Below are 13,739 nucleotides of genomic sequence, written 5' to 3'. Positions count from 1 at the left end.
TACTGTTGTAAAGTTGTTAATTTATAGTTTTACCGAACCAACACAAAATACCCGCAGAGATCGGGATAATCCGGCAAAAGGCAGTCCATAAATAATATCCACAGTGCTTTACGGAGGAAGCCCGATTGCGATGAGCTCAATGTGGGCGGGGCACGCATGAGCGAAGGAACAGGGCATTCCCTGAAGCACCATGACAGCCACCGTGGGGGCGTGGCAGGGGATACCTGACTATGTCTGACTAAAAACAGGAAAAAATGGTTAATTATTGGGTATTGGTGGAGTTCGGGAACGGATTAATTGGTTTTCCATTATTTCTTATGGGATAATTAAGTCCAGTTTTCGAACATATCGGATTTCGAACGGTTTTAAGGGACGAATTAAATTCGATAACCGGGGGACCACTGTATAATAAAGGAGGCGTGGCCTGTGTTTATAAATATAATTAAGGAGGCGTGACCTGTGTTTATAGATACAATAAAGGAGGCGTGGCCTGTGTTTATAGATACAATAAAGGAGGCGTGGCCTGTGTTTATAGATACAACAAAGTAGGCGTGGCCTGTGTTTATAGATATAATAAAGGAGGCGTGGCCTGTGTTTATAGACATAATAACGGGGGTGTGGCCTGTGTTTATAGATATAATAAAGGAGGCGTGGCCTGTGTTTATAGATATAATAAAGGAGGCGTGACCTGTGTTTATAGATATAATAATGGAGTAATGGAGGTGCTGCGAGCTAAGCAGAAGAAGGTCAGACCTTTAAAGAGTGGAGCGATGTTCCACATGGCGATGCCTCCAGCTTTCATAAACTGGCCCAGAGATATTTCCAGGAAAAAAATAGGAATTCCACCGAGGAATATAAACAACAGGTAGGGAATGAGAAAGGCTCCTGTGCAGGAAAAAGAAAAAAAAAAAGAGAGAAAAAGAGAACATTTTTAATCAATTATGTCAATGCAGTTAACATGTTAATAACTGTCTCATAGATGATTCCCGATATCACGTAGCTATTACCGGAAAAAAATAGTTTTCACAGCGTTTCTGGTCACATTACACCAGGGTGATGGCTGCTTTACTCCAGGTTTTATATAATTCACCTGTTTTAAATGCTCCTCTTTTTAATGTCTGGATGTCAATATAAAGTAATAAATGGATATAAAGAGATTTCTGACTCTACGAAATGCACAAAGAAACGTAAAGCGATTCATGCTCCACCCCCACCCTCCTTTTTTTAAGGCACCACACACAAGGACAGCATTTTTTTATTTCAGAGCTTCGGTTTCAGGTCGGTTGCAGTGACGCATCGCAGCCGAGGCCACAGCAAAAAAAAAAAAAGCCTCCAGACGAGAGATTTGAGAGTGGCTGAATTTATGTATTCGTTTATTTACGCATTTGGGGCGGGAAGTGGGGCAAAAGTAGGAGGGGAAGAGGGGAGGGGCTTCAATCGTGGACCAATCGGGTGCAGTGACTAAAGCCGTAATACACACTGACCAACAAATGATACGCTGAACTTGAATAAAGGTCCTGCTGAGAGAGATGAGGCGAGACGAGAAAAAAAGAGAGAGCCCGAGAGCAGGGGCGAGAAAGAGCGAGAGAGAGAGAGTGAAAACACAACAGAAAGAGAAAGATATATATGTGGCACTATTTATTTTAAAGAAAAATTCAACAGCATTGAATCAAAAAAAAAAAAAAAAGGATTGGGATCGAGCCTCAAAGGCTGTACGGATCAAATCTAATGTAGACTACGGAGAGCAGGAGCGCTTGTGAATGAGCAGCCGGTTTTGCCTTTTGGGAAAAGAAAAAAAAAGAAATGAAGAGCTATTGTTTTGGGACAGAGCTCTTTTGATAAGAAGTCGAGACGGAGGTGAGAGCGAAAGGACGTGCTGCGCAGCCATAAAAAAAAAAGGTCCTGAGAGATTCCCAGCCCTAAATTCTAAATCGAGGACAGAACTGTGTGAACACTCTCTCTCTCTCCCTCTCTTTCTCCATCTCTCTCCTTCTCTCCCTCTCTCTCTCTCTCTCTCCAAGGTGATCCACGAAACACTTGAAGGTGAGTCTGAAGAATCGCATCGCCTCGTATCTCTCGAAGAGGAGGCGACTGTCGGGTCGGGAAAAAAAACCAGAGAGAAAAAAGGAAACCAGCCGGTCAATGTACAGGAATTACATTCACCGATACACGGAACAAATTCCCTGCCTGTGACTACACCGTCATCTCCACTGCGCTCCTGAGATCCACCTGCGTGCACGAATAACAAGTGTAACGGTACCCTGTGTGTGTGTGTGTGTGTGTGTGTGTGTGTGTGTGTGTGTGTGTATAGGCGGTGTCCGTCTCCGGCGCTCTCTGTCCCCGTGTCCGCAGGCGCTCGGAGCTTTAAGTGCGCGCGTCACTCTGAGCTCCACCAACCTCCTGCAGATCCTACAGACATCAGTGTGGAAGGCCAAAAGGAGCACAAACACAGCCAGATCTGCACCACTGCTACTGCTCAGTAGTACCACACATCAGTAGACAGGAGGTACTACTGCTCCGAGTTTTTATTTCTAGTTTCATTTTTTTATTTCCCTTCGATCAACTTTTATAATACAAAAGGCGTAAAAGTTCAGCTGATATAAAATATAATACTACATAATATCTATCTATCTGTCTGTCTGTCTGTCTGTCTGTCTGTCTGTCTGCCTGCCTGCCTGTCTGTCTGTCTGTCGGTGTCCATCTATCTATCTATCTATCTATCTATCTATCTATCTATCTATCTATCTATCTATCTATCTGTCTCTGTCCATCTATCTATCTATCTATCTATCTATCTATCTGTCTGTCTGTCTGTCTGTCTGTCTGTCTGTCTGTCTGCCTGCCTGCCTGTCTGTTTGTCTGTGTCCATCTATCTATCTATCTATCTATCTATCTATCTATCTATCTATCTATCTATCTATCTATCTATCTATCTATCTATCTGTCTTTCTCTGTCTATCTATCTATCTATCTATCTACCTGTCTGTCTGTCTGTCTGTCTGTCTGTCTGTCTGTCTGTCTCCATGTATGTTTCTATCTATTATCTATCTATACGTATAATAATAAATAAAAATTGTAATTGGCATTTTATTAATTTGTAAAATAACAATGATTATGAGTTTGTCAATAAAATGCCTTTCTATATTCTTTCATTCAAATGTTCAGGCTGTTATTTTGGACATTTTGCTCTCAGAGGTAAATTATCTCAGCAAAAGTTTGTGGACGCCTGACCATAATATTGACGTGTTTTCAACGATGCATGAGGAAAATAAAGAAAAAGAGAAGGTTGGATGGTGTGGAGATGGTGAAGCAGGAAGTGGACACAGCTGTGTAAACACAGCTGTTTGCCTTCGACATTTTTGATGACTAAAAAGACCACCAATAACAGGTATTACACAATATCTCTGTACTTACAATACAAATGGAGTTTCCTGTTTTCATTTCTGTTATAGGAACTAAAAAAAATCATTCTGTCACTACAAAGTGTGAAATCCTACATATTAATAGAAAAACAGCACAAGCTGTGCTGATGAGAATATCATAAAAAAGTTGATTTATTTTAGTAATTTAATTCAAAAAGTGAAACTCGTGTATTATTTACTGTAGATTCATCACACAGACTGATATATTTCAAGTCTTTAATTTTTTTTATATTTTGGATCAAATTTAACAAAAACCCACCAAATCTCAAAAAATATTTCATAAGACCAATAAAAAAAACATTTTGAGTGAATTGTTGGCCTTCTGGAAAGAGTGTTAATTTACTGTATCTGTTTTCGGGGATCCTTTTGCTTTAATTACTGCTTCAATTGGGCGTGGCATGGAGGAGATCAGACTGTGGCATGGAGGAGATCAGTCTGTGGCATGGAGGAGATCAGTCTGTAGCATGGAGGAGATCAGTCTGTGGCATGGAGGAGATCAGTCTGTGGCATGGAGGAGATCAGACTGTGGCATGGAGGTGATCAGACTGTAGCATGGAGGAGATCAGACGGTGGCATGGAGGAGATCAGACTGTGGCATGGAGGAGATCAGTCTGTGGCATGGAGGAGATCAGTCTGTGGCATGGAGGTGATCAATCTGTGGCATGGAGGAGATCAGACTGTGGCATGGAGGAGATCAGACTGTGGCATGGAGGAGATCAGACAGTGGCATGGAGGAGATCAGACTGTGGCATGGAGGTGATCAGTCTGTGGCATGGACGAGATCAGTCTGTGGCATGGAGGTGATCAGTCTGTGGCATGGAGGAGATCAGACTGTGGCACTGCTGAGGTGGTGTGGAAGCCCAGATTTCTTTGACAGTGGCCTTCAGCTCATTTGCATTTTTTGGTCTTGTCTTTCATTTTCCTCTTGACAATACACCAGAGATTCTCTATGGGGTTCAGTTCTGGTAAATTTGCTGGTCAGTCAATCACACCAACACCATGGACATTTAACCAACTTTTGGTGCTTTTGGTGTGGGCAGGTGCCAAATCCTGCTGGAAAATAAAATCAGCATCTCCATAAAGCTGGTCAGCAGAGGAAAGCATGAACTGCTCTAAAACTTCCTGGTAGACGGCTGTGCTAATCTTGGACCTGATAAAACACAGTGGACCAACACCAGCAATCTCCTCTATTTCCTGAATGTGCTTCGTTTCACTTTTTTCTACCACACTTGAAATATATCAGTCTGTGTATATACGAGTTTGACTTTTAATATTGAATTACTAAAATAAATAGTATTAAATAAATAAAAACTTTTTAGTGATATTGTAATTTATTGAGATGCCCCTGTGTATATATATAATGGTAGGTTCTGTTTTTCACCACTGTGTCAAAACAGCTTTCTGCCAATCACTTGTAAATGTCATGTTCTGATCCTCATGTTACTGTATGTTGCTGATTTTAGTCTTGAGGTGTCGGATCAGTACTATTCGGTCTAACCACCAAGTAATATGTTGCGTCCTGTGGCTCTGTTACCAGATCTGTGGAACGTGCTGAACCCCAGTCAGCCATAAATATTCATTTTAATGTGCCTCTGACTCACAGGTCATGTGTAGCACATTCACAGAGTACTGTCCTGACTCTGACGCAGTGCTTCACTGTAGTCTATAAAAAGACCTTCTCACTGGCAACTTTTGCAACTGTATTCTAAATTTATATATATAAAAAATAAGTATTTGAACACCCTGCTATTTTGCAAGTTCTCCCACTTAGAAATCATGGAGGGGTCTGAAATTGTCATCGTAGGTGCATGTCCAATTGCCAAGCAGCTTGGTGAAAAAAGGTCCACTGTTGGAGCAATCATTAGAAAATGGAAGAAGCTAAACATGACTGTCAGTCTCCCTCGGACTTAGGCTCCATGTAAGATCTCACCTCGTGGGGTCTCAATGATCCTGAGGAAGGTGAGAAATCAGCCCAGAACTACACGGGAGGAGCTGGTCAATGACCTGAAAAGAGCCGGGACCACCGTTTCCAAGGTTACTGTTGGTAATACACTAAGACGTCATGGTTTGAAATCATGCATGGCACGGAAGGTTCCCCTGCTTAAACCAGCACATGTCCAGGCACATCTTAAGTTTGCCAATGACCATTTGGATGATCCAGAGGAGTCATGGGAGAAAGTCATGTGGTCAGATGAGACCAAAATAGAACTTTTGGGTCATAATTCCACTAAACGTGTTTGGAGGAAGAAGAATGATGAGTACCATCACAAGAACACCATCCCTACTGTGAAGCATGGGGGTGGTAGCATCATGCTTTGGGGGTGTTTTTCTGCACATGGGACAGGGCGACTGCACTGTATTATGGAGAGGATGACCGGGGCCATGTATTGCGAGATTTTGGGGAACAACCTCCTTCCCTCAGTTAGAGCATTGAAGATGGGTCGAGGCTGGGTCTTCCAACATGACAATGACCCGAAGCACACAGCCAGGATAACCAAGGAGTGGTCCTGTAAGAAGCATATCAAGGTTCTGGCGTGGCCTAGCCAGTCTCCAGACCTAAACCCAATAGAGAATCTTTGGAGGGAGCTCAAACTCCGTGTTTCTCAGCGACAGGCCAGAAACCTGACTGATCTAGAGAAAATCTGTGTGGAGGAGTGGGCCAAAATCCCTCCTGCAGTGTGTGCAAACCTGGTGAAAAACTACAGGAAACGTTTGACCTCTGTAATTGCAAACAAAGGCTACTGTACCAAATATTAACATTGACTTTCTCAGGTGTTCAAATACTTATTTGCAGCTGTATCATACAAATAAATAGTTAAAAAATCATATATTGTGATTTCTGGATTTTTTTAGATTATGTCTCTCACAGTGGACATGCACCTACGATGACAATTTCAGACCCCTTCATGATTTCTAAGTGGGAGAACTTGCAAAATAGCAGCGTGTTCAAATACTTATTTTCCTCACTGTATATATAAAGGTCATTCTAGGTCATTTTATTTAAAAGACCGTATATCAGTTGTGTGTATAGTAACATGTCAGTAAATGGCATTTTCAGTGATGGACACTTACAAGGACGGAGGTTGGCTGAAGAATGAAATTCGTAAACATTGGTGTGAATATTAATCTAAAATAAATACATACATCTTGCGCATATTCCCAATTTTCATTTTTGATTTACAGATTTATACTGAGCCGTATATAGGATATAGAAGTACATACATGTATATATCCTACTGTAATTATTGAAATTTCTTTATCTGTCTGTCTGTCTGTCTGTCTGTCTGTAGATAACTAACTGACTATATACTCATATTGCTCAAAATTGTGGCTTGAACCCTGGCGTTTTAAACTGTTGGTAAGACTATAACTAAATAAACACTACTACATTTTATATTGACTTTTCTTTTTACGGAAATGGATCCAGTTTGGATTACTTTCACAGGAGTGGCAGCATTTATCTAAGATCGAACTTCCAAAAAAAAACACCGCAGGAGTCACAGAAGTTGGACAGCATTCGAATCCGAATCCGGGACAAATGAATGATACCAAGAAGCAACATGATGATCACATCAACCTCACACACAAACATGGCAGAGATTTATAACTCCTGTTCCACTGAGAACCAGATGTCCAGATGCTCCGAGTAATGAAAGCGATACTCCATTCAACGCTCCACGGATTATTAAGTAAATATACATGTACTTTAGTCTATATTTTACTCGTACACAACATCCTCGTACTGTCCAGGCCGAGAGAACAACCAGCAGAGATCAAATCCATATGTGCAGCTATAAACTGTAGGCATGCTGGAATTGACCTATGGGAGGGTTATACAGTGAAGGGGAGGACTGATGGAAAATGTTTAGCAGGAGACTGAAATCTTACCTCTTTGTACAAGACTTGAACTCACACAATCTTTAACCTTTTTCCCTCTCTCTTTCTCTCGATCTCTCTCTCGATCGCTGTATGTCTCTAACACACACAACACCGTAAATAAGTTATTCAGTGCAGTATCAAACAAAGCAACCTATGGTGATTAGAAACACTATTCATTGAAGTATAAAACATTTTTTTTTTAAATCAAGTTTTGAGCAACAAGGTTAGAAATAAAAATAAAATTAAACATTTAAAAAAAAAAAAAAAAAAATCCCTGTAGTGCAAAAAATAAATAAATAAATGCAAAATTGTGCAAGAGGTGTAAAGAGGACCTGAAAATAAATTTGAGTAAAAACTTACTGTAAAATAAGCATTCGATAGACTTAAAAATTCAGAGCTGAATGTGATTTGATGCACCTCTCATTTTTAGAGTTTTTTAAATTCAACTTTAAAAAAAAGCTGGTTGCTTGAAGGCAATATCGCCTCTTCTTCAAAATAAAAAGGCCACAGCAGATAAAACCGGGGTGCAAAATGTAATTAGTAATGTTCATTGTCAATTAAAATATAGTGGAGTAAAAAGTACGTCATAAGAAGACAGAAAAGTTGCTTATAACTTTTAACTTGGTTAATTTTTAGACTATAAATGATGATCTAACATCATCTCAATATCTTCTCCACCTCGGTGCTGTGAAAAGAAATAAAACCATGTCATGGCACACATTCGTTTGCACCATCTTGTGGCACTTGAGTATACAGTGGTGTGAAAAAGTGTCATGTGGCCCAGGTTCATTAGGAAGTAATTGCAGTGTTTTCCTATGGGGTCAGTTAATTGAGGAAGGTTCTCTTTCTCTCTTGGGCCTTGTTTGGTATGGATATTAGATTAGATTAGATTGGATAACATTTACAAAGCAAATGAAATTAAGTTAGCATCTGACCAGAAGTGCATAAGTGGCTTAATTACAATAAATAACAGTAGATAAATAGTGTATAAGGTTCTTATATACAGGGATGATGGTGATTAATGTACAGAAGGTGCAGTAGGTAATAATATATAATAATATACAATATACTGTAAAAACATTATACATAGATATCAGAAGATAATATACTCATATGACATGATATAGTTATGTACAAGTGTGAATGTACAGTATGTATTCAAATTATATATATATATATACAAAAGTTTATGGACACCTGACCATAAGATTAGTATGTGCTTTTTTAATTCCAGATTTACTCCCCATTTTCTGCTATAACAACCTCCACTCGTTTAGGAACCATGTTTCTAGATTTTTTTATGAGATCTTCCACTCCAGCCCATATAAAGCAGATCTTCATGGAGCTGGCTTTGTGCACTGGGGCAGTGTCCTGCTGGAACAAGTTTGGGAAAAACCACATATGGCTGGGAAAGTCAGGTGTCCCAATACTTTTGTCAATATACTGTATAAATAAATAGATACATACAAACAAACAAATATGGATGATAGATAGATAGATAGATAGATAGATAGATAGATAGATAGATAGATAGATAGATAGATAGATAGACAGACAGACAGACAGACAGACAGACAGACAGACAGACAGACAGACTGACTGTTAGGAAGTTTTCCTATCTAGCTCAAAGGACCAAATAAGGATTCTCACTATCTGGTGTGCGCTGATTAGGGGATTGTACCCGCCGCAGGGTGTCAGTAAAATGCAGAATGCATGCCACGGCTCCGTGTTCTGGCCTTTTATACTCTCGATGGGGGGACGGTGCACTGTGATGTCATAGATAGCTTGTCATTGCTTGGTAAACTGTATATCTGCCTCTAGTGGTGAAGCATGTAAATACAATTGAATAGGAATCCTTTCTTACACAGACAGACAGACAGACAGACTAGACAGACAGAGAGACAGACAGATAGATAGATAGATAGATAGATAGATAGATAGATAGATAGATAGATAGATAGATAGATAGATAGATTGACAGACAGACAGACAGACTAGACAGACAGACAGATAGATAGATAGTATTATATTTTATATCAGCTGAACTTTACGCCTTTTGTATTATAAAAGTTGATCGAAGGGAAATAAAAAATGAAACTAGAAATAAAAACTCGGAGCAGTAGTACCTCCTGTCTTCTACTGCGTGGTACTACTGAGCAGTAGCAGTGGTGCAGATCTGGCCGTGTTTGTGCTCTTTTTGGCCTTCCACACTGATGTCTGTAGGATCTGCAGGAGGTTGGTGGAGCTCAGAGTGACGCACGCATAAAAAACTACAGATTTTTATAGAAACCTACTTTAGAAAGTATAAGTATACAAAAAAAACCATTGTAATTGTGATGCTATAACTGGTGTGGGTCTCCTGGAAAATCTCTAATTAGCAGAACATCCAAAGATGTCCTATACAATTGTGTTCCACATGACAATCTCCACAAACACACTGCGAAATCTAGTGTAAATGTGGAACGGGACGTTCAAAAAGAAGCACATAACAATCTCATGGTCAGGTGTCCACAAACATTTGGACGCATTGTGTACTTAAAACCAAACCAAGTGATTAATAACAAAGACAGAAGACCACAGACCACGTTGGAGATCAAATTTATCATCCCAAATGTCTTGCTTTCATTTTATAAAAATGGTTTGTGTGTATAAGTATGAGTGTGTATGAGTGTGTGTGTGTGTGTGTGTGTGAGTGTGAGACTGACTCATCATGTGTGTGTTACAGTTTGCAGTGACTGCATGTGGCACTGAAAGCTGATTCTACTCCTCAGGCATGGACCTCAGAGCAGAAGGTGGCATCAAGGATCATTTGTATCTTTTTCTGGATTCCAAAGTAACAAAACCCTGAATAATCAGAACCCTGAGTAATCGGAACCCTGAGTAATCAGAACCCTGAGTAACCCCTGGGGTTTCCAAAACTGGTGTCTCTGTGGTGACTCGATCGAGAGGAACCCATGGTCTCTCCTTTTATTTTTGTTTGCTACTCAGACTATGATTTTTGTTTCACTTCATCAATAAAAACAGATGACGTCTGTTAGTTCCTCATCAACGTGGCGTGCTTCCGACTCGGTAAAAAGAACAGAGGTCAAGAAAACAAGGACAAAAAAACAAAGTGCTGAATTTAGTGATGTTATAAATACGATACTGAACCTCTGGGAGCCATAAAGTAACATTTTTAATGACAATCTGGATCTGAATCATGAAGCGCTGAAGACCTGTCAGGCTTTTTTTGTGCTAAAGGTCAGGGACACTGTGCAGCGGTGGACGACTTTAAGACTTTTAGACAGTAATTGCTCAACTCGACGTTTCGGACCATGAGGAGAAATATCATCTGTCAATTACCGTATAGTTTTCCACATCTATTTCCAGTTTTAGATTCTAAATAGTTTGTTTGATTGATTAAAACTTATTATATTTTTACAGCTAAATATTATTTACTGACTCTCAGCTGTATAAAGAGATTGACGTTAAACGCTGCTTCCATCTAGTGGCGGAACTTGTGTACTGCATGTAATCAATTTTGCCAACCCGAGTGTCAATTAAATACGATAAAGACAATTAAGCACGTTTTATAGAATAAACACAACCTATACTGCAAATATAAACAATATATAATATAACAATACCGCGCACCAGGCAGGTTTTATGTTTAAAAAAATAGATTAAATGAAAAATGGGGCAATAAGTAATCATGACTTAATGGACCAGGAATGTGCATCAACAAAAAAGACCCTACATACCTGTTTTATTCTAATAACAAGTCACAAACGCGTGCTGCAAATCCTGGTTTTATTTAAAAAGACATGAGTCTGCTGAACAACATGCTGCGTTAACAAACAATTAACAAACAATAACCATAACGTTGTAATAGAAATGTTTTTTTCTTTGTTTACGTCACAGTACTTAGGGGGAAGTATTAATTGTATTCATGGGCGTAAATTCTGGGGGGGCGGAGGGGACCCCCCCATCCGAGGGTTGTCCCCCTCAAATAAAAAATTATTTAAAAAATATCGCACTTTCTATTGTGAAAAATATATGTATTTATACCTAAATAATTGTGTAAGTAGAAAACCCCCCGCAAAAAATGCCTTTAGAAACAGTTGAGTCCCCCCCCTTCCTCACAGTGGTTTGACCCACTGCCTGCGTTCCCAGTTCATCTCACCTGCTCTACACACACGAGTCAGGTGTGTGTTCATCTCACCTGCTCTACACACACGAGTCAGGTGTGTGTTCATCTCACCTTCTACACACACGAGTCAGGTGTGTGTTCATCTCACCTTCTACACACACGAGTCAGGCGTGTGTTCATCTCACCTGCTCTACACACACGAGTCAGGTGTGTGTTCATCTCACCTGCTCTACACACACGAGTCAGGTGTGTTCATCTCACCTTCTCTACACACACGAGTCAGGTGTGTGTTCATCTCACCTGCTCTACACACACGAGTCAGGTGTGTGTTCATCTCACCTGCTCTACACACACGAGTCAGGTGTGTGTTCATCTCACCTGCTCTACACACACGAGTCAGGTGTGTGTTCATCTCACCTGCACTACACACACGAGTCAGGTGTGTGTTCATCTCACCTGCTCTACACACACGAGTCAGGTGTGTGTTCATCTCACCTTCTCTACACACACGAGTCAGGTGTGTGTTCATCTCACCTGCTCTACACACACGAGTCAGGTGTGTGTTCATCTCACCTGCTCTACACACACGAGTCAGGTGTGTGTTCATCTCACCTGCTCTACACACACGAGTCAGGTGTGTGTCTGTGGCTCAATTAATGTTTAACTCCATTAACTAGGGGATTTTATTCACTTTAAAAGCAGAATTATCATTGTAACTGACGCAGTCTCCATGCTACAATAATTAATGATAGAAACAAAGTGTTTCACTGTGGGGACACGGTGTCTTTATACTGTAAGTACAATTTGTATTATTTGTGTCCCCCTTCAAAAATTGCTCATGAGAAATTTTATATTTATTGCCCCCCACTGGTAAATGAAATTTACGCCCATGGGTGACGCCCTGGTGAGAAGCACCAAGAAAGCTGTGTCTTGCCTACAGTCAAGCATAGTGGTGGTGGTAGCATCATGGTCTGGGGCTGCATGAGAGCTGCTGGTACTGAGGAGCTGAGGTTCATTGAGGGAAACATGAATTCTAACATGTACTGTGACATTTTAAAGCAGAACATGATGAAGTCTCTTCAGAAACTGGGCTGAACTGCAGTTTTCCAATATAATAACGACCCAAACACACCACTAAGATAAAAACTGCCTTGCTGAGGAAGCTGAAGGTGAAGGTGATGGAGTGGCCAAGTATGTCTCAAGACCTGAACCCTATTGAGAACCTGTGGGGATCCTCAAGCGGAAAGTGAAGGAGCGCCATGTGTCTAACATCCAGCAGCTCCGTGACGTCATTATTATTATTGAGGAGTGGAAGAGGACCTGTGCAGCTCTGGTGAATTCCAGACCCAGGAGGATTAATTTAAAGTCATATTCATAAATTCTTTTAAATATTGATCGCTAGCTTGCAAACATCAGCTGACCTGACAGGATTTGTATTTTTATGTATAGTTATAAAGTTTTCTGAACTTTATGACATGAACAACATAATAACATAATATTTAACATAATATTTATGAGCCATAATAATAAATGCTCAATCTAAACGGATTTCCGTGTGTGTGTGTGTGTGTGTGTGTGTGTGTGTGTGTTTGTAAATAAATAAAATATTGTATTTCAGATGATATGTGATATAAATTTATTAGAGATAAACTGAGTATAAATACATAGTTGATTTTAATGTCAGTAAAACAGTATACAGACAAAAGTATGTGGACACCTGACCATAAGACATGGTCCTTCCTTCCACATTTAGTCCCCATTTGCTGTAACAATAACCTCCGATCTTCTGGGAAGATGTTAGATCTAGATTTTGGAGTGTGTTTGTGGAGATTTGTGGAGATTCTTTCAGCTACAAGGGTGTTAGTAAACCAAGGAGGCCTGGGATACAGGAACATTGTCATGCTGGAACAGATTTGGGTTTCATAGTTAATATGAAGTGAAAATTGCTTCTGCATCATAAAATACGTCCTACACAATTGTATGTTAATTTGTGGTAACAGTTTGGGTGGAAAAGGAAAAACACAATTGGCTCGAAAATTAGGTGTTCTGATACTTTTGGAAACATAGTACATCCATAATATCCATATAACTTCAGATCTAGATTAGATTAGGATTATGTCAGGGTCATAAACATCCATCATCTATGTCTCATCATACAAGAGTATTAGAACTTACAAACACACCTCTGTACACAAAGCATGACCTATAAATAAAGACGGTTTCCTCATGTAGGACTGAAAGAACTTGACTGCCCAGGCCTCCTCAACAAGCATCAATTCCTGACCTCACTAGTGATCTTGTGGCTAAAC

The 13,739-nt window shown here is 40.0% G+C and overlaps 1 protein-coding gene and 1 long non-coding RNA gene across 3 annotated transcripts in view; both read right to left on the bottom strand.

Annotated features, from left to right (window-relative positions):
- Nucleotides 1-13,739, bottom strand: part of LOC124399589 (sodium- and chloride-dependent creatine transporter 1-like) — a 65,728-nt gene that overhangs the window by 32,023 nt on the left and 19,966 nt on the right. The window contains exon 2 of one of the 2 annotated variants that reach the window (XM_046870608.1): nt 754-885. The exons of the other annotated variant lie outside the window; for it this stretch is intronic. Coding sequence (XP_046726564.1) covers nt 754-885 — 132 coding nt within the window. The remainder of the gene's footprint in view (nt 1-753; nt 886-13,739) is intronic. 2 annotated transcript variants of the gene reach the window in all.
- Nucleotides 7,172-9,004, bottom strand: LOC124399591. The gene is made up of 3 exons (XR_006928259.1): nt 8,952-9,004; nt 7,311-7,397; nt 7,172-7,242 (listed from the first exon to the last, which is right to left on the bottom strand). It is a non-coding gene; the product is annotated as an uncharacterized LOC124399591 (long non-coding RNA).

Source organism: Silurus meridionalis, chromosome 17, assembly GCF_014805685.1.
Source record: "Silurus meridionalis isolate SWU-2019-XX chromosome 17, ASM1480568v1, whole genome shotgun sequence".
In the NCBI taxonomy this organism is placed as follows: domain Eukaryota; kingdom Metazoa; phylum Chordata; class Actinopteri; order Siluriformes; family Siluridae; genus Silurus; species Silurus meridionalis.
The sequence above is the reverse complement of the archived record's forward strand: the minus strand, read 5'-3'. Positions and strand labels throughout refer to the sequence as shown.